The sequence below is a fragment of the Rattus norvegicus genome, chromosome 7 (assembly GCF_021556685.1).
Source record: "Rattus norvegicus strain SHRSP/BbbUtx chromosome 7, alternate assembly SHRSP_T2T, whole genome shotgun sequence".
NCBI classification, from domain to species: Eukaryota; Metazoa; Chordata; class Mammalia; order Rodentia; family Muridae; genus Rattus; species Rattus norvegicus.
This window is the reverse complement of record NC_141540.1, coordinates 76,591,365-76,613,240: the sequence shown is the minus strand read 5'-3', so window position 1 is coordinate 76,613,240 and position 21,876 is coordinate 76,591,365. Positions and strand designations below refer to the sequence as shown.

The following is a 21,876-nucleotide window of genomic DNA, read 5'->3' as shown; positions in this document are numbered from 1 at the left end:
TTTGTTCTCTTTCTTATAACTTTGATTTGAGAGTGAGCCTTGAGCTGTCTGCACAGAGATAGGAAGGAGATAATCAAAACCGCAACAGAAACTCCTGGAAATCAAGGCCCTATGGTTCCAGGAACTGGGAAGGGAACCTTGTAGCCTCTTCTCTTTCTTTTCTTGGCTTTGTGCTGAGAGCCAGTGTATGTGTGTGCATGTGCATATTGGTGGCTGTACTATCACGACAATGACAAAGACATTTAAGAGTCTAAGTAACTGTTACAATTATATTTCATAAGGCCAAAGTATACACACTGAAAATGGGTAGAAATACACAAGTTTCAAACAGGGAAACAAAAACTGAAAAAGTCAATAAAGATTCTCTGATCATAAGGGTCAAGGTAGGTTGAGAAAGTCTTAAGAGCCCTATAGACAGAATTAAAAGTAACATTGGGACAGACAGAGCAGTGTAAACAGATTTGAACAAATGATGTTCCCACATCCTTGCATGTAATAAAAACAAAGCAAAAAACCCAATTTATAGCATTAAGGGGCTCATAGAACCTAAAACTAATCAAGTTCAGACACTTGATAATCATATAAAGAAGAAACAAGGCCTTGAAAACAGTCATAGAAAAACAATTTATTACATTATAGAAATCATGAGTGCAATAAATACAGAGTGCTTTCTTTTCTTCTCCTTCTCCTCCTTCTTCTCCTTCTCCTTCTTCTCCTTCTCCTTCTCCTCCTTCTCCTTCTCCTTCTCCTTCTCCTTCTCCTTCTCCTTCTCCTTCTCCTTCTCCTTCTCCTTCTCCTTCTCCTTCTCCTTCTCCTTCTCCTTCTTCTTCTTCTTCTTCTTCTTCTTCTTCTTCTTCTTCTTCTTCTTCTTCTTCTTCGTTCCTTTGTTCCTTTGTTCCTTTGTTCCTTTGGTTTCTCTGTTTAGCTCTGGCTGTTCTTTACCTCCACTCTGTAGACCAGGCTGGCTTTGAATTAAGCCACCTGCCTCTGCCTCCTAAGTGCTGGGATTAAAGGCATGTACCACCGCAGCCCGGCTAGACTTCTTATGAGAACCCCCAGGGGGCAGAAGGGAAGCTGAATCTATCACTAATAAAATCGAGCAGTTCTCTGTATTCGGGCCATTTGGTAGAGCTTTTCTAAATGGTCTCTTGAGGAGCACAAGTTCAGGTTTTACTGAGGTCATTTAAGTGCCTCCTAGCACACCTCACTGTGTGAAGACTTAGATTATCTAAACCTTTATCAGTACAGTTATTAAACAAAGCAAAATGCTTGAGGGCAGAAACTGGGTCTCCCTTATTATGGGTTCCCAAGCATCTGCATTTGATTGATAAATGGTGGAGTTCAAGTTGCATGAATGAGTGACTATCCTAAGATGGTCGAGTATAAAATAAAAGCACATAGGAAGGGGAAGAAGATCCAAGGCACTAAGGGGACTTGACTACGTAAATAGGAAGGTAAATGATTTTAAATATTATATTGATTCATTTAATAGAATTATTTCGAGATGCAAAAGCACATACTTATAAATGTTCATTAGATTACTAGTATCTGAGTTTAAAGTCTTCATGATGACTTTAATATGTGACCTGAGTGAAACCTTCATAACCTAACATTAGCTCTCCATTTCTAGACTTGCCAGAGCCAGGCTTTAACAAGGAGTGATGTGACCGACCGAGTGATTTACATCACTTAATGTGATAAGTTTGAACTCTTGAGACCTATTTGTCTATTGTCTATAGTTTAGTTCCTTAGCATGAATTTTTTTTGCAATACTAAATAGTGAATAAAATAATTAAACGTCACATCATGAGCTAAACAAGATCTTTGATAATGTAATTTTCCTACATTCCAGTTTGCATTTCTGTTGTTGTAGTAAACAACCATGCCCAATGGGAACCAGAGGAAGAGTTTATTCCAGCTTCTAGTGGATCTTGAAGGGAAGTCAGGACAGAAATTCATAGGCAGGAAGGAAGCAGAGGCCATGGAGGAGTGCTGTTTACTGGATTATTTCTTCTACAACTCAAGGCCAACCTGCAGAGGAACATATAACCCACAGTGGGATAGGGCCTCCCAGCTAATTAGCCATTAAGAAAACATCCCAGAGACATGCAGCAACCCTTCAACCAAGATTCACTCTTCCTAGGAATGTCTAGGTAAGCTCACAAGCCATCAACATACACATACATGTCAAATTTGCTGTTGCCTGGCCATTACATTAATAAAATATTAATATAAGTATTAAAAAATGAGCAATATAGAAAGACTCAACCTGTTTCTTCTTTCATTTTTAACTTCTGCTGCTCTTGAACTTTCCTTTTAAACTTTCTTAGAAGGTTAGCTTCTCTTTGACCACCCATTTTATTCTTCCAACACATAGTTAACAAGGAATGCTTGACTTAAGGACTCAACAGTAGAGCTAGCCAGTCCCATCTCACGCTTCCCTCTCCCTCCAGTCATATGGATTTTAACATAATAGCCATGCACATTTTTTTATATATAAAATTACTGTCTTAAGACTTCCACAGACTAGTGTAAATGAAACAGTTTTCTTTTTGGGATATGGGAAAGCACTATACAAACTATTTGGATAATTAAACTGGTAACAGGAGTTGATCATTTCATCCAAGTGGACCTTGAAAACAAACGTCCAAAGTCCAGTGTTGAAAGGCACTTTCATTATTAATATTTCATAAAAATATTTCAAACATGGAGAAAACTAATTAGTGCTTTTTACGATATTGAAGAAAATCCACATCTTCAAAAGATAACAATAGTTTTAAACTGGTATGACTCTTGTCTTCAGCTTTTAATATAATATCTTAGTGCCTTCCTGCACAGCGCGGTGTAGACTGATTATAAGTTATAGTTTTGAAAAGGTAATGTGGGGAGATGAATTCTAGACTCTAACATGACAAACTATAGGTGTGAAACTGTCCTTGTTGATATCTTTTGTAGTCGTCACATTTAGTAGATGAGGTAACAGAAACACAAGTGTGCATTAATGACAGGGTGGATAATGAAAGTCCAATTTTCTGCTTTCTAGTTTAGTAAACTTTCTCTCATATACAACAGTGAAGGCGGTAATAGAAAAGATTTATTCAGGCTTACTCCTTACTAGACTTAATGCTAGCAATTCTTAGCATTAGTTCCTTAGAATTATTCAATAATTAGCTTATCACCACAATCGATCGATCAGATAATTCTACATCCTGTAACAGCACTAGAAGGTGAAGCCTGGTTTGTCACACTGTGAAGATGTGCTATTTTATACAGTCAAATCACTGGACACATTTAATAGACAAATTCACCAGTTAAAACTATGAAGGGAACCATTTGTACAGTCTGAGCACATAAGGAAGTCTGCTGGAGACAGTGACTTCCCAGTTTAGTACCTAAAGGTAGTTTGAGGATAAATGTTGGTTTCTGAATTGTAGCTGTGTCCTGATATAGCTGGGTCTTAGGGAACTTACTTCTCTAAGCATTATTTTCCTGGTTTCTCCATCTGAAATACGACACAGGGCGTCCTTCACCTAGTTATTATACAGTAAAATAAAAGAATGTATTTAAACAGTATAATTCTTGGCAGTGTATCCAATGGCAGTTTTTTAAAAGTCATTTGCTTTTGCTTTTTTACTTGCATTTTTGGTTTTTTAACACACGCCCCTAGAGTGTAAAACTCAGTTCTAAGAAATATGATTATGTAAAGCACATACTATTCTGGTAATACTTGGTTATAACCAAGAATTGCTATATTTGGATCATATAAGGATTTAAGTAGATTCCTGGGAAGGCTTCCACAGAATACTCACGCAGGAGAGTTTCCTCGGAAGGTTACTCCACTCTAACACGTTAGCTTCATCTGCTGGAATAGGGTTTCACAAACCACCCCTCCCCACACAAGAAAAAGCTTATTTTTTCCTTATTCTTTTAACCAAATAAGATACTATCATCCAAGTGAATACCTCTTTTTTGAGCTCTTACAACCTTGCTGAATACATATTTAGACAAAAGGACATAGACATATGGTATAGGAGTATACGTGTGATTAAGGCAAATCAATCTCTATATGTTTGGAAAAGTGAAACCCAGCAGCAGCAGCTCTCATCTTTGCACCTTAGCTCAGTTACCAGTGCCCTGAGATATATTTATATACACACGTGTGTGTGTGTGTGGGGGGGGCAGCAACCTGATTTCTGGTTGAGATAGGTTGAACCCTGGGAGATCCTAAAAGGAATGGCAGGTGCATTCCCATTCTCCCAGAATATCAGGGGGTCATGTAGCTGGCCACCCCCAAAGAACCCTGTAGAGAGTTTTGAGACAGACCAGTCAGGTAGAGCTATGCCCAAAGCCCCTCCTCCACACGTGACCACAGGTCATGTAGGCCCAAGATAGATCAGTCACAGAGAACAATGTCCCAAACCCCTCCTTCATAGGTGAGGACATGACCACAGGTCACAGAGGCTCAGGACAGATCAGTCATAAAAACAGGACCATGCCCCCAAATATGTAGATGAGGTTGGACCCATCCAAAACACTATTTAATTGTCCAGTTCAGAATTAAAAGGGTGCAGGAATTATTCCACTGTCTGAGACCTTCTGTCTTAAGAGCTGTACCTTGCTCTTTCTATCTCTATAAAGAATTAAGTAGGAAGTTTGATGGGGAGTATATTGAATCTGTAGATTGCTATTGGTAAAATGGCCATTTTTAGTATATTAATCCTGCCAATCCATGAGCACGGGAGATCTTTCAATCTCCACATATCTTCATCAATTTCTTTCTTCAGAGATTTGAAGTTCTTATCATATAGATCTTTCACTTGTTTGGTTAAAGTCACACCAAGATATTTTATATTATTTGGGACTATTGTGAAGGGTGTCATTTCCCTAATTTCTTTCTCATCCGGTTTATCCTTTGAGTAGAGGAAGGCTACTGATTTGAGTTAATTTCATACCCTGACACTTTGCTGAAGTTGTTTGTCAGGTTAAGTAGTTCCCTGGTGGAACTTTTGGGGTCACTTAAGTATATCAACACATCATCTGCAAATAGTGATAATTTGATTTCTTCCCTTCCAATTTGTATCCCTTTGACCTCCTTTCGTTGTCTGATTGCTCTGGCTACGACTTTTAGTACTATGTTGAATAAGTAGGGAGAGAGTGGGCAGCCTTGTCTAGTCCCTGACTTTAGTGGGATTGCATCAAGTTTCTCTCCATTTAGTTTGATGTTAGCTACTGGTTTGCTGTATATTGCTTTTACTATGTTTAGATAAGGGCCTTGAATTCCTGATCTTTCCAGCACAGTTTGCAATCCCACCAACATTGGAGGAGTGTTCCTCTTTCTCCACATCCTCGAAAGTATCTGCTGTCACCTGATTTTTTTTTATCTTAGCCATTCTGACTGGTGTGAGGTGGAATCTCAGGGTTGTTTTGATTTGCATTTCCCTGATGGCTAAGGATGTTGAACATTTTTTTAGGTGTTTCTCAGTCATTTGATATTCCTCAGCTGAGAATTCTTTGTTCAGCTCTGTACCCCATTTTTAATAGGGTTATTTGATTCTTTGGAATCTAACTTTTTTAATTCTTTGTATATTTTGGACATTAGCCCTCTATCAGTTGTAGGATTGGTAAAGATCTTTTCCCAATCTGTTGGTTGCCATTTTGTCCTAACAACAGTGTCTTTTGCCTTACAAAAGCTTTGCAGTTTTATGAGGTCCCATTTGTCAATTCTTGATCTTAGAGCATAAGCCATTGGTGTTTTGTTCAGGAAATTTTCCCCAGTGCCCATGTGTTTGAGACTCTTCCCAACTCTTTCTTCTATTAGTTTGAGTATATCTGGCTTGATGTAGAGGTCATTGATCCACTTGGACTTAAGCTTTGTACAGGGTGATAAGCATGGATCAATCTGCATTCTTCTACATGTTGACCTCCAGTTGAACCAGCACCATTTGTTGAAAATCCTATCTTTCTTCTATTGAATGGTTTTAGCTCCTTTGTCCAACATCAAGTGATCATATGTGTGTGGGTTCATTTCTGGGTCTTCAATTCTGTTCCATTAATCTTTCTGCCTGTCTTTGTACCAATAACATACAGTTTTTATAACTATTGCTCTGTAATACAGCTTGAAGTCAGGGATGATGATTCACCTAGAAGTTCTTTTTTTTTTTTTTCCTTTTCTTTTTTTCGGAGCTGGGGACCGAACCCAGGGCCTTGCGCTTGCTAGGCAAGCGCTCTACCACTGAGCTAAATCCCCAACCCCTAGAAGTTCTTTTATTGTTGAGTACAGTTTTCGCTATCCTGGCTTTTTTGTTATTCCAAATCAATTTGCAAATTGCTCTTTCTCTCTCTATAAAGAATTGAGCAATCATTCTGGAAATCAGTCTGGAGGTTCCTCAGAAAATTGGACATTGCACTACCTGAGGACCCAGCTATACTTCTCTTGGGCATATACCCAAAAGATGCTCCAACATACAACAAAGATATATGCTCCACTATGTTCATAGCAGCCTTATTTATAATAGCCAGAAGCTGGAAAGAACCCAATGCCCTTCAACAGAGGAATGGATTAAAAAAATGTGGTACATCTACACAATGGAATATTACTCAGCTATCAAAAACAATGACTTCATGAAATTCATAGGCAAGTGGAATGAACTAGAAAATATCATCCTGAGTGAGGTAACCCAATCACAGAAAAACACACTTGGTTTGCACTCATTGAATAAGTGGATATTAGCCCAAAAGCTTAAATTACTCAAGATGTAATCCACAGACCAAAGGAAGCTCAAGAAGAAGGATGACCAAAATGCGGATGCTCCCACTCCTTTTTTTTTTTTCCTTCAGAGCTGAGGACCGAACCCAGGGCCTTGCGCTTGCAAGGCAAGCGCTCGACCACTGAGCTAAATCCCCAACCCTGCTCCCACTCCTTCTTGAAAGGAAAAAAAAATCCATAGGAGGAGATATGGAAGTAAAGTTTAGAGCAGTAATTCAAGGAATGGCCATTTAGAGCCTGTCCCACATGTGGCCCATATATATACAGCCACCAAAACTAGATAAGATTGATGAAGCTAAAAAGTACATGCTGAAAGGGACTGGATAAAGATCTCTTTTGAGAGACACATCAAGATCATGTCTAATACAGAGGTCAATGCTAGCAGCAAATCATTGAACTGAGAACAGGACCCCGCTTAGGAGAATTAGAGGAAGGACTGAAAGAGCTGAAGGAGGTTGCAACCCCATAAGAACAACAATGTCAACCAACCAGAGCTTCCAGGGACTAATCCACTACCAAAAGACTATACATGGACTGACCCAGGGCTCCAACTGCATATGTAGCAGAGAATAGCCTTGTTGGGGCACCAGTGGAAGGGGAAGACCTTGGTCCTGCCAAGTTGGACCCCCAGTGCAGGGGAATGTTGGGGGGGGGCTGGTAAGGGAGGTAGATGAAGGGAACACTTGTTTGGGGGAGGGGGTGGGAAAGTGGGCTTATGGACAGGAACCTGGGAAAGGGAATACTATTTGAAATGTAAGTAAAGAAATATATCTAATAAAAATAATTAAAAAAAAAAGCTGTAACACCTCCTCTTGGGGAAGAGATCTGCTCTCCTTTAAATTGCCACCAGAAGCTTCCCTGCACCCTTCACTGGCTAGTCAGTCTCCAGCTGGCTCAGCCAGACCTGAGCAACCTAAGAGGCAGGCAGCAGCAGAAAGGAGAAGGACTGGCAGCTGGGGGCAGCGGAAGCACCTAGCCCGGCAAGAGATCTCCGTGGGAGAGTCCCCAGCACCAGAGACACACACACAGACACACACACACAGATCAGACAGACAGACAGATACACACACACACACACACACACACACACACACACACACACACACACACCCACCCATAACCATAGGTTAGGTTGAGCTTCAAGTACGCAAAGAAAATGATCTTCTGAGATGTTATTTCGGCATCTACAATGCAAGTTTGGGAAGAGACCGTGGATGTTCTTATCGGACCCTCCCCAACTCCTATTCCCCAGTCTTTCCCATTAGCTCTTAGCAGAGCCATTAAAGACACCTACCAATATAAGAGATAGCTAAGTGACCTTAAGGAGGTTCTAGGAAGGAAGATTTACTCTTCCACTCTCATACTAAGATCCAAGTAATGCTAATCAGTACCATAAAGAGGCATCTGTCCAGTAGGCAGAAGTCCTTACATCATACAAGTGCTACTAACTCAGCACTAGGAACTTCTCCAGTGCCTTGAGGTTCTGTTCTGTGATAGGCACTCAGTAATGGGATGTCTGAAGAAGAAGGCAGTGGTTGCAGGTAATGTTAACAAATGGTTTTCACGACAGTAGAACTGTTGGATAGCATTTGCCAACATCATGGTATAAATACTCAGCATGGCTGATTCAAAGCGCCAGTGGTTTAAAAGTTCCTTACAGGAGAATACTTTTAGGAGTCTAGTATGAGCTGCCAGTTCAAGACTCTGAAGTGAGGCCTTCCCAGAGTTAACTGAGGAGGGAAGCTCTACCTTGAATAGGAGAGGTACATCCTAGGGACAAGGTGGAGTTTCAAATAAACATAAAAGGGGAATAAAGAGGTGCCCGCCTCCTTTTGTGGTCCATTACTGTCATGATGGACTGTATGGAACCTGTCAAACCATGGGCCAAAAATCCTTCCTGCCCTCAAATTGCTTTTGCTGTGTCAATACTAAAACAATTAATGGGAAAAGAATTCAAAGGATCCCTTTAATGCCAAGAATTAAACAGTCTAACTTGCAGATCACACCAGCTCTTCAAATGCCTCACTGCTGGTTTCAATCTATTAGGTGTGATAGCAACATGTCTACTTACTATGTGCTTTCTGGGTTCTTCTTCAAGTCCTGAATACGAGACCCAGCTACCTAGTGTCTGCTGCCAGTCAGAGACACAGCTACACACACAAGTGTTTCTTGCCAAATCTCTAATTTGAAAAAGCCCTTTACGTTTTGTTTGGTTAATAAAAGTATGTCTTTCAATATTGTACTCTGATAATCTTTCCTGGTTGTATATAAATTCAAGTGAGATGATTAAATGAACACTATAATAGCTTCTTGCTATTTTTTTGAACAATTATACTACTGTGCATGGTCTACCTACTAATTACTACTAATAGCTATGGTTCCCGAACACTACAAACTGCAGTACACCTACAGACGAGAAAGAGCCCGCTTCATACAACTACTGAAAAAGACTGTTCACAGGCACATTGAAAACACTAATTTAAACGTTGATATATTTCCCCAACATTTTCTTAAACTCAATTCAGTTACAGGCATGTATTTACCACATGCTGTAGGGAAGAGAAGGTATATCTGGTCTGTCAGCTGTTTCTCATTTGCTAAATCTTGAAAGAGGAAGTAACTTAATACTATACTCAAATATACTTCAAGGCTCTTACCTGCACATTTGTAGTCCGAGGCTACACCTTTAAGCGTTGCATCAAAGATGGATATTTCCATTCTCTGTTTCCTGTGGTGACAACTCAGAAGCAAGGAAGGCTGGGATACAATTAAATGAAGAAACAAGTCTAGCTCTAAGTCACCAGTTCCTCTTCGACCCGGCTGCCGAACTACAGTGACCCCGAGGGCTTGTCTAGCAGATGGCCGTGTGGATGCATGGAGGCTTTCAAGGGAGAGAACCCTTATCTTCTTCCCTGAAGAAAAAGAAGTACTAGTGCTTAAGGGATCTTCAGCAGTCGCCATGGAAATGTACGCCTGGTTAGGCTTAGCTGCATCAGAATCAACTTCTGGGAGATTTAAGGAACTCTTGCCTGTTTTTCCACCTTCCTTCTGTTCTGGTAATTTGCATTTCGGTAAGGCCACAGAGGAATAGGTCATTAGGGAGATCCTGCTGGCAGTAATAAATATGTCGAAGGGAATGAAGTTAAGATTTTTCACAATGGATGACTGGTGGGAGGGGCGGGCGATGCGGTGCTGACTGGCACCACTGTGCTGCTCTATTTGCACAATGCGGATTCTAACACTGTCACTGCCAATGCCACTGTCCTGAGCACCACTGCATCCAGAAGAGGTTTCGGCTGTGCCTGCATCAAATGTATCTGCTTTCTTCTGTTCGTGTTTAGAGATCTGTAAGAAAAAAAAAGCAAATATGTCAAAGTGGTTATGCATCAAGGGTCACTACATGAACAATGTTATATAAACATGCTGTTTAAAGGAACTTATAATGAGTTTAGTATAACTTAAAGCCATAATCATAAAAGCTAAGTGGATGCCCATTTCCAAGAAAAAAATTGCCTCATAATCCACAGGAAATTTTTTCCTTGTTCTGAGAATGGTTCATGCTCCTTAGCCTGGGCTCTATGTTTTCCAGATTGGTCTGAGATTCACAGCAATCCTTATGCTCAGTCTCCCAACAGCTGAGGTTACATGCCTGACACCATGCCAAGGAATTCTTGAGAACAAATATCAAATGTGCATCTCCTTGATTAAAATGTATTTCAGAGTGTCAGTATTTCTTACTTTATATTAATAAAATAAATCAGCCATTAAAAATGTTTCCCCAAGCCCTTGGTCCTGCCAAGACTGAACCCACAGTGAACGGGATTCTTGGGGGGAGGGTGGTAATGGGGGGAGGATGGGGAGGGGAATACCCATGTAGAAGGGGAGGGGTAGGCGTTAGGGGGATGTTGGCCTGAAAACCTGGAAAGGGAATAACATTTGAAATGTAAATAAGAAATACCCAAGTTAATAAAGATGGAAAAAAAAGAAAAAAAATTTCCCCAAATTACGTTAGTAGTCTTACAATAATCTTCCAAATAATGCAATAAATGACTTCAGCTACCAACTGGGGTAACCACTGGTGAACACTGATTCCACCTGGGCTCAGGGTACACTGTTTTTCATCTTATCATAAAACTGGTTTGTAGAATTTTGTATAGTTTTTAGAAAGAGGGAAACTATAAGATATTCAGATTTTGAGGGCAAAGACTGTCACTAAGTAAGTGGATGGGTATATGCCCAAGAGAGGTATAGCTGGATCCTCAGGCAGTTCAATGTCCAATTTTCTGAGGAACCCCAGACTGATTTCCAGAATGGTTGTACCAGTCTGCAACCCCACCAACAATGGAGGAGTGTTCCTCTTTCTCTACATCCTCGCCAGCATTTGCTGTCACCTGAGTTTTTGATCTTAGCCATTCTCACTGGTGTGAGGTGAAATCTCAGGGTTGTTTTGATTTGCATTTCCCTTATGACTATGTTGAACATTTCTTTAGGTGTTTCTCAGCCATTCGGGATTCCTCAGCTGTGAATTCTTTGTTTAGCTCTATAGCCCTTTTTTTTAATAGGGTTATTTGTTTCCCTGCGGTCTAACTTCTTGAGTTCTTTGTATATTTTGGATATAAGGCCTCTATCTGTTGTAGGATTGGTAAAGATCTTTTCCCAATCTGTTGGTTGCCGTTTTGTCCTAACCACAGTGTCCTTTGCCTTACAGAAGCTTTGCAGTTTTATGAGATCCCATTTGTCGATTCTTGATCTTACAGCATAAGCCATTGGTGTTTTGTTCAGGAAATTTATTCCAGTGCCCATGTGTTCCAGATGCTTCCCTAGTTTTTCTTCTATTAGTTTGAGTGTATCTGGTTTGATGTGGAGGTCCTTGATCCACTTGGACTTAAGCTTTGTACAGGATGATAAGCATGGATCGATACCCAAAAGATGCCCCAACATATAAAAAAGACACGTGCTCCACTATGTTCATAGCAGCCTTATTGATAATAGCCAGAAGCTGGAAAGAACCTAGATGCCCTTCAACAGAGGAATGGATACAGAAAATGTGGTACATCTACACAATGGAATATTACTCAGCTATAAAAAACAATGACTTTATGAAATTCGTAGGCAAATGGTTGGAACTGGAAAATATCATCCTGAGTGAGGTAACCCAATCACAGAAAAACACACATGGTATGCACTCATTGATAAGTGGCTATTAGCCCAAATGCTTGAATTACCCTAGATGCCTAGAACAAATGAAACTCAAGACGGATGATCAAAATGTGAATGCTTCACTCCTTCTTTAAAAGGGGAACAAGAACACTCTTGGCAGGGAAGAGAGAGGCAAAGATTAAAACAGCCACAGAAGGAACACCCATTCAGAGCCTGCCCCACATGTGGCCCATACATATACAGCCACCCAATTAGACAAGATGGATGAAGCAAAGAAGTGCAGACTGACAGGAGCCGGATGTAGATCGCTCCTGAGAGACACAGCCAGAATACAGCAAATACAGAGGCGAATGCCAGCAGCAAACCACTGAACTGAGAATAGGACCCCCGTTGAAGGAATCAGAGAAAGAACTCGAAGAGCTTGAAGGAGCTCGAGACCCCATATGTACAACAATGCCAAGCAACCAGAGCTTCCAGGGACTAAGCCACTACCTAAAGACTATACATGGACTGACCCTGGACTCTGACCTCATAGGAAGCAATGAATATCCTAGTAAGATCACCAGTGGAAGGGGAAGCCCTGGGTCCTGCTAAGACTGAACCCCCAGTGAACGTGATTGTTGGGGGGAGGGCGGCAATGGGGGAGGATGGGGAGGGGAACACCCATAAAGAAGGGGAGGGGGAGGGTTTACGGGGACGTTTGCCCAGAAACTGGGAAAGGGAATAACACTCGAAATGTAAATAAGAAACACTCAAGTTAATAATATATATATATATATATATATTCAACACTTGTTAAAAGCCAAAAAGAAAAAAAAAGTGGATGGCACTTAGAAAGATGTGACTTTTTCTTTTTCTACAACAGGACTTGGGAGGAGGGTAAAGGTGAGCTGTCAAGTCAACACTCCAGTTATGAAGGCCTCCGAGGGTAGACTTCCCACTGATGAATGACGCCTTGTGGAGAAGAAAGGACTGTGGTGGCAGCGGATGGGCAAAGTCCCTCTGAGACCCTCTGCTTCTCCTGGGATATGCTAACAACCTAGCTGGCACTGGACACTCACTTGGTTTTATTTGAAGTGATAGAGACTAATCCATATAAATATGGGAAATCAAAAACACTACACGAGAAACACAAACCCCCTATTCATTATTCCCTATGCACTAGCAAGTGTCATCAGCTGTGTTACTCAACAGCTTCCCTCTACTCAGTCTCCTTTGTGGTTATAATCATATTACAGAGGAAGCTGAAAGCCCATTTCTAGACGACAAGGTATCACCCTTGTCAGTTATTTCTCTCTTTGGCAGGGTCTCGTTACGTAGCTCACACCTGCTGTGACCTCTGTGCAGTCACACTGGCCTCGGGCACACAGTCGCACAGTCAGTCTTTTGTCTGTCTGTCTCCTGTACTGTCTTAAAAGAGCCTGTAAAAAGCATGCACCATTTCATTTAATGTCATGACATACTTTTCAATGAGTCCCACATAATTATAATTTGGGGTTTTATTCTTGCTAAGACACATCTACAAGAATTAATGAGAAATTCTAAATAAGCTCTCAGATGTTAATAGTATGAAAATATTTAAGTTATTGAGTGTTTCCAATCACCTTTTCAAAGGATTGCACTAGGATCCAAGACAACTTGGAATGGAGAAATATTCTTAAGGCACAGTGTATCTCCTAAGTGTTATTTATCAGTTATTATATTCTAATTTGACTGGCTAAAAATATTTTGCCAAATGCTACAAACTAGTGTAAGCTGACTCCCAAAGACACACTGTAAAATATAAATAACTTAATCAATGATAATGAGGACACACTTAGGAACTTTCCCAACAATTTTTATCTTGATTCTATAGTGCTGAGAAACACAAAGACTTAACATATTTGAAACCAAACAACGTAACCCTACCCTTAGAGGGCACTCTAATGTGTACCATTAAACACTCTAATTGGATATTTTTTATCTACATTTCAAATGTTATTCCCTTTCCCGGTTTCCTGACCATAACTCCCCTAGCCCATCCACCCATCCCTTGCCCCTTTCCCGCTCTGACATTGCCCTACATTGGAGGGGAGGTGTCGAGCCTTGGCAGGACCAAGGGCTTCTCCTCCCATTGATGGCACTGTTTTCTGAAGTTACTTGATCCAAACGGTGCTCTTGTCCTCAAGTCAATCTGTCTACACTGTGCTCTTGTCTAACCACAGCACTTCACTGAGCTGGAAGCAGGTGGCTAAGAGTCATCCATCAATATGTTCTCTTCTTGGTAATCTTAATACTTCTCATAATTCTAGTACAGCATAAATTATACCATGCTAAAATATAAAGTTCTATCATACTGAATTGTGGTGTTAATATCATATATTATTAGAACAATATGGTTAGATGATGGACTGCATATACACCAGTTTCCACTAAATTGTGGGACTGAAAATGTTCTGTTCCATTGTGATGTCCTGGTTATGCTAATTTCACTGAACAATGGATTTCTTACATTTATGTGATATGACATGATGTGTAAGTACTGCCATCATATAACAGTACAGCCTGGTACACACACCTGTAGCACACACTACACAATACTTTATTATGTAACAATAATTACAATAATTTATTATGACACTATTTTCACTGTTTTCTGTGGTGACAACTTAGAAGCAAGGAAGGCTGGGATACAATTAAATGAAGAAATAAGTCTAGCTCTAAGTCACCGGTTCCTCTTTGACCAGGCTGTCGAACTACAGTGACTCCAAGGACTTGACTAGCAGATGGCCGTGTGGATGCACGGAGGCTTTCAAGGGAGAGAACCCTTATTTTTGAACTGTATCCTAACTTTAGTGTGTACTGATGCTTATAACAGGGTTACAGTAAACAGTACACTTTTGCACCCACAGCCATTTACATTTTGTATTCACTACCTTTCTCCATTGTATTATTTTCTTTTATGATTTTTAGTTAATCAGGACCCAAAACAATGGGACATAAGACACACACACACACACACACACACACACACACACACACACACACGACATAATACACACACAATTTCACACACACACACACACACTCACTACATGTTCAGCAGGCTATACCATCTAGTCTGATATACATCATACTCCATATTCACACTCCTGTGAGGAGAACATTTAATGGTACACATACTTTCAGAGTATTCCTACAGATAAGTTATAGTGGTGTATAGCTATATATATAGTTCTTTGAGTCAGACAAATGGGAGACCAAGTCCTATACTTTGGACGACTGTAAACCTTTATACGGATATTCATAAGACAGAGTTAATTATTCTTCACAGTGTTGGTCTGAGGATTTCAAAATGCAGTCTACTTTAGAAAGTAGCAGTGCCTGGCACAGAGAAAATTCCCTAAACTAGGCAGGTGCTAAAGGTCTGTAGTTTTTACCAAGTGAAGAACTCCTAGATAGAATGATAAGTAGGGATAAGTCCTCAACATATCGAAGAGGATCCTTAAATGTGCAGTGGTAATTGTTCTTCCTATACTAGCAAATGAAAACAAATCACATAGCAGACTGAATTAATGATTGTCAAGATGCAGATGCATGGTTTTGAAGACTTCCCAATACTGAGCTTTGTAATGTCTTTCACAGACTCATGAAGCTTTTGGGATTGTGCATGCTCTGTATTGTGAGCTAAGCATACGGTAAGCAATCCTTGGTCTCTGGATGGCCTCCTTAAACTGTAGTATTCACATGCAACAGAGCACTGCACGAGGTGCTGCACTGAAAACAGGAATCCAACGCTTTATGGCTGATAGGTTAAAACAACTCCCTCCCTCTTCATAGAAACGTCTGCAACCCTTCCGGGTGCTGCCCCGCTTTCTCCCTTGCACACTGATTCCTTATACTACAGTCTGCCTCAGCAGTGTGAACAGGTGTGAGTGATTGCTGCTTGTTACAGAGCAAGCATATTATATACACTGTCTTTCCTAAATGCTGTCATCTTTTGAGAGAGGATTGCTACCAACTGAGGCAGAAGGAGGTTATTCAATAGGGCCATGAGGAGAAAGCTGACAGTTTATAAGTAAAAGAAAACACCTCACTAGTATTCTTGGAATACAAGAACAAATATAATTTAGGAAGTAAGTTAAAATGGTTCCTTGCTCTCAAGTAACAGCTTAACTTTTCAAGCTCTGTGTCATTCTGTCAAAATTTCAAATATACCTCCAAGTGAGAGTTCCCTCTTCAAAAGCTATCCTTGTTCTCTCGACCAGGAAAGTCAGCCCCAGATGAACACCTGGAAATACGCAGGCTTCATGAATGCAGAATTTGTTTCCGACTCACACACTGATGTTTAAAATCTTGTCTCTCTGAGAACAAGCATATTAATTGCTCCTATAGGTGTTAACATGAGAACACAAACACCCATCCAGTCTGCACGGAGAGTTACACAACAGGCTCCAGGACATGTCCCTGAAGTCTTGAGATGGAGGTAAATGGTAGGGGCAAGGTGGCAGCTATCTGCTCAAGACACACGGGTTACTGAACAGAATTCATCTGGTAGCTAATTCTGCTCACTACTGACCAGAATGGAATTTGAACCAGTGACCCAGAAATAAAAGACTGGATCTCACTGGGGAAAAAAAAAGAGCCCCAAATCTGTCAGTATTAGGAACTAATCCTTGCAATGGGAGCACTGCACAAGCCTGACTATTAGGAACTAATCTTTGAAATGGGAACACTGCACAAGCCTGACTCAGTATTAGGAACTAATCCTTGCAATGGGAGCACTGCACAAGCCTGACTCTTTCTGCAAGCATCTGAATCATTTTAGTATCACAATAAGGTGGATATGGAGGCATATTTGAAAGTCCAACACTTTGTCACCATCTCACTGTGGATTTATCCATCCTGTTGAGGAAGAGCTGGCCCACTGTTAGGACTATTTTATGATTCATTGTATGTGTTGGGCCTTAAACCTGGGCCTCATCAAATTTACCACTCATCTGAAAAGACAAAGAGTTCACAACGTAAATCAGTCTGAGGCCAACCCTGCGTCGTTCCTGTGTGCTGTGGGGAGTGCAGTGTGCATCTCTGAGCACCACAGATCACCGGCTCCCCCACTCCTTACCTAACTTAGTTAAAATGGACAATAAAAGTTTTCTTTAATTAGCTACTGGTGTGCATTAACATGATCATGATTAAACCATAAAAACCAACTGTACATAACTCTGGTCCCCTGTTCCATATGTTTTGAATTATTCTGTTTGAAAATGTACTTTGCGTCCCTTTTAAAAGTTGGACCTTCTGCTTTCAGAGAATTAAATGCATATTACTGTAGTGAAGAAGATAATGTTTCAGACCTCCAGGCATATATTAAACACACTGGCAGCACTTGAGACAAAATGCTTTACTTATTAGATACTTCCTATTCTAAACAGTGTCATCAAAGGCTAAAAACAAAATCCATATAAAAGCTGCACAATGCTTCCACACAGAACCTGTGCCAAAATCCCTGTACTTTCCAACTAATGAGGAAAGGATGTGTACTCTTAACATGTGAATGTAAGATTTTCCAAGCATTCACTTTAGGAAACTAGACTATTGATTCCATATGGGTTATGTTAAATGAGACTGTATTGGTAAAATAACCTTTGAGATATCTGGCATGATAACAATAATTAAACAATATTCCAAAGACTAAAACAAAAGGGAATTTGGTTCCACAATGGCTAATTAAAATAAAATGAAAAAACACAGCATGCCATCCATCAAGATAAATTGTTATTGTTTAAGAACTTTTAAAATACTGTTAAAATATACTTTTAGATAAAATCTGAAAGAGATGGGAAAATATTTGTGGCTTAAAAATGGATAGTTTGGTGAAAAAAAGTATAGGATTCTGAAATTTTATGTGGAGATAACAGCTTTAAAGCCATGAGCACAACCAGATGGTCCTTAAATCACAGGGGTTCTACAGTTTCACTATCAGTAGGTCTCAGTTTAAGGTTTTCAATAGCTAGGAAAGCACAGCACTCTGCTAGTTTATTTCTTAGATGACTTCAGTGAATTTCCCTACCCGTCCACAGCACTGCATTATGGTGCTGAAAGCTGGAGTTCAAGAAAGAGGGACTGGAGTGACTTCTTCTTCTTAATATAACATGTTTACTAGTTCAAACTGCAGTCTGCTGAGCCTCAGTGCCTCAGAAGGCACTAAAACCACATGGGGCAAGGGACAACATTAAGCAACGAAGTGCAGTCATTTCTCCTTATTTTAATAAGACGCTTTTCCATGGCACTTTGGAATAGAAAAGACAAGTCAGGTTGAAGCTTCTTGTTAGGTCATAGGAGCATTTTTAAAATCACACTGAAAATCAACCCCAGCCAGGTGTGGTGGCACATTAATACACTCCTGACATCTAGGAGGTGGGGGACAGGAACAATGCCAAAACTCAAACCCAACACACACACACACACACACACACACACACACACACACACACACACACCAGCTTGAATAATACAAGTGCTATAAATATATTTTCAAATGTATTACAAGAAGAAATGTGTAGAAAGCAAACTCTTGAGTATTTGCAAGGACTACATTTTTGCTCTAATGAAAATGAGGGGAAATGTAGCTTCTATTTCAACTGCACTTCATTTCTGTGTTCAGTGGTCACTATGAGGCAGGAAAAAGCCTGCTACAAGCTTAGCTAGGTGCAGGTGCACATGCCTGGAATCCCGCCTTTGGTAACTGAGGGAGTGTGACATAGCATTGACACGTCCTTCGTCAGGCATCAATCAGACTTTGACCTGGATCAAAATAGCTTTTTCCAATTATGAGTTCATTTTCCACATCTTATAAATTATAAAAAAGTCAAGTGTAAAACCATCAAAGTTTCAATCAAATCTGTATATTACTGTATCCTGATTTATGCCCTGACTAAAACTTAGCAGTGCTCTCAAACAAGTAAACATCATGTCTGCCTTTCCAAATCAAATGCTGTTAAAATGAGGAGTGGTTAAAGCATACTGAATGACAAATGAGTGTATTTATAAAGTTGAAAAAAAAATCATGTGCTTCCCTATTCAAATAGATAGGAAATAGAACGGCATGCCAGGACTGGAAGAGGTAGTTACTGGACTTTAATACAATGATTATCCACATTGGGAACTTTAGGTAAATAGCAAATTGTACTAATTTTATCAAGAAACGAGTATATTTTTATACTTCTAATGATTGAGTATTACAGATCAGAAAATATTTTGGGGAATTGCTATTTCAACTCAGTGATATGGTAGGAAATGTTTTAAAAAGCACAGATTAAGTCTGGGGGGTCCCTCAGAAAATTGGACATAGCACTACCTGAGGACCCAGCTATACAACTCCTGGGCATACATCCAAAAGATGTCCCAACATATAAAAAAGACACGTGCTCCACTATGTTCATAGCAGCCTTACTTATAATTGCTAGAAGCTGGAAAGAACCCAGATTTTCTTCAACAGAGGAATAGATACAGAAAATATGGTACATCTACACAATGGAGTACTACTCAGCTATCAAAAACAATGACCTCATGAAATTCATAGGTAAATGAATAGATCTAGAAAATACCATCCTGAGTAAGGTAATCCTGTCACAAAAAGCACACATGGTATGCACACGTAGATATTAGACCCAAAGCTTGGAATACTTAAGATACAATTCACAGACCATATGTAGCTCAAGAAGAAGGAAGACCAAAATGTGGATGCTTGAGTTCTTTTTGCATTATTTTTTTTTTTTCCGGAGCTGGGGACCGAACCCAGGGCCCAGGGCCTTTCGCTCGCTAGGCAAGCGCTCTACCGCTGAGCTAAATCCCCAACCCTGCTTGAGTTCTTTTTAGAAGAGAGAACAAAATACTCAAGGGAGGAAATACAGGGACAAAAAGTGGAGCAGAGACTGAAGGAAAGGTCATCCAGAGACTGCCCCACCTGGGGATCCATCCCATATGCTGTCACCAAACCCAGTCACTATTGCTGATGCCAAGAAGTGCTTGCTGACATGAGCCTGATATGGATGCCAGAGAGGCTCTGCCAGAGTCCTACTGATACATATGAGGCTGCTTGCAGCTAACCATTGGACTGAACAAGGGGACCCCAATGGAGGAGTTAAGAGAAGAGACTAAAGGAACTGAATGGATTTGCAACCCCATAGGAAAAACAAGAATATCAACCAACCAGACCCCTCAGAGCTCCTAGGGACTAAACCACTAACCAAAGAGGACCCCATGGCTCCAGCTACATATGTAGCAGAGGATGGCATTGTCTGGCATCAATAGGAGGAAAAACCCTTGGTTCATTCTGTGGAGGCTCTTTTGCCCATTGTAGGGGAATGCCAGGGTGTAGAGGAAGGAGTGGGTGGGTGGGAAGGGGGACATCCTCACAGAAGGAGGGGAGGAGGACATGGGAGAAGGGGGAACTGGGAAAAGGGATAACATTTGACATGTAAATACATAAAATATTCAATAGAAAAATAGAAAATGTTTTTAAAAAAGCATAGAATAATTGGACTTTGGTGTAAAACGTTTTCTCCATTGAACCCAGTCAATGATATTTTTTATTTAAAGTAAACTAAAGCTCGTGGTGGTGGTGCATGCTGTTATCACAGCACGGAATGCAAAGGCAAGAAGATTCAGAGTTCTAGGTCATCCTTTTTAGCAAAGTTCTAGGCTAGCCTATGGCTACATGAGACTAACTACAACAAAACTGAAACTTAATAAAGAATCAAGGTATAAACTTGAATATCATAGAGTAGAATAAAACTAATTTTTTATGCTTTATTTTCTCTAAGCCAGATGTTACACAAAATCCCACACAATGTAACTGTCCCATCAAGGACAAGTTTTGTCAACAATGAGGCAAGTATTAAAAAAAAAAAAAAACAGCACAAAGGATACTCATCATGCAGAACAGACACAGCAATGTACTAGAGTCAGTTTCCACTCAAGAGGTGATGGTCACAGGTCTCTGTACTGTGACTGCCCACGCCTGCCCACTATTTTCCATTCACATCCTCACAGCTCCCAACACTGCTGCACTAGCTGCGATATGGAGGTAGCTCAGTCAAGTTGAGTTTTATTGCCATGTGTGGTCTAATCTGTGTTGTAAATCAGGAAGAGGGCTGAGCCTAGTGGTAATGGACTATAACCCTTGGATCATTATTGGTGTTTCAAAATGGTAGACCAGAAAGAAAAACAAGGGGGTGGGGTCAAACAACATCTACCTTTTATGCTATTTTCCCTTACTCGTAAGCTTGCATAGCCCAAACTTACTTTCAGGAATTCCTAAGCTCATGAAAACAAACTAGTACTAAGGACAAGTTGGCACTGCAGGGTCTGAACTCAGGGCCAGTTCTCATCACCTCTCCAGGTCTAATTATATGCCTCTGCCATGCATAAGGAATCAGAGTAGCTTGGCCATTGTATGTAGATCTAATTCTTTACATTATATTCAGAGTTCTAAGTTTGACACGTTGTCATTTCTTAATGAACTCAGGTTTTAAGAAAACAAAACAACACATTCTAGGCACTTTAATCAGGGTTTGCATCAGGAACAACCTGGCTTAGAAAGGATCATGATGTTAATTCTTTAAAAGTGGCTACTGTGTGTACAAGGTATGTATTCTTTCTGGTGATAAAATCTAGAGCTCTTTCCACTGATGACAATGTGGAAACCATTTTGTCCCATGGCTGCTTAAAGATCTGCAATAGGATTAAGTCAGCTGCAAGTGCTCATTAGATCAGGCTTTACAGTGGTGTCTGAGCTGGAGTCTGTTTCTCATAGATTTACTCAGAGACTGACCTAGATTGGCTCCTTAGAGCTAGTCTGATTTTACTAGAAACAACTGTATCACATCAGCCACTCTCATAAACTTGCTTTAAGATGGAGTCAGCCCTAACCCTGAAGCAAATGAAAGTTTACTGAGCCTATGCAT

At 40.3% G+C, this 21,876-nt stretch overlaps 1 protein-coding gene across 13 annotated transcripts in view; it reads right to left on the bottom strand.

Moving 5' to 3' along the window:
- Vps13b (vacuolar protein sorting 13 homolog B) overlaps nucleotides 1-21,876 on the bottom strand; it is a 570,082-nt gene that overhangs the window by 205,570 nt on the left and 342,636 nt on the right. For all 13 annotated transcript variants that reach the window (XM_087557395.1, XM_087557397.1, XM_087557399.1 and 10 more), the window contains one exon: nucleotides 9,424-10,111. In XM_087557395.1, the coding sequence (XP_087413521.1) occupies nucleotides 9,424-10,111 (688 nt within the window). The remainder of the gene's footprint in view (nucleotides 1-9,423; nucleotides 10,112-21,876) is intronic.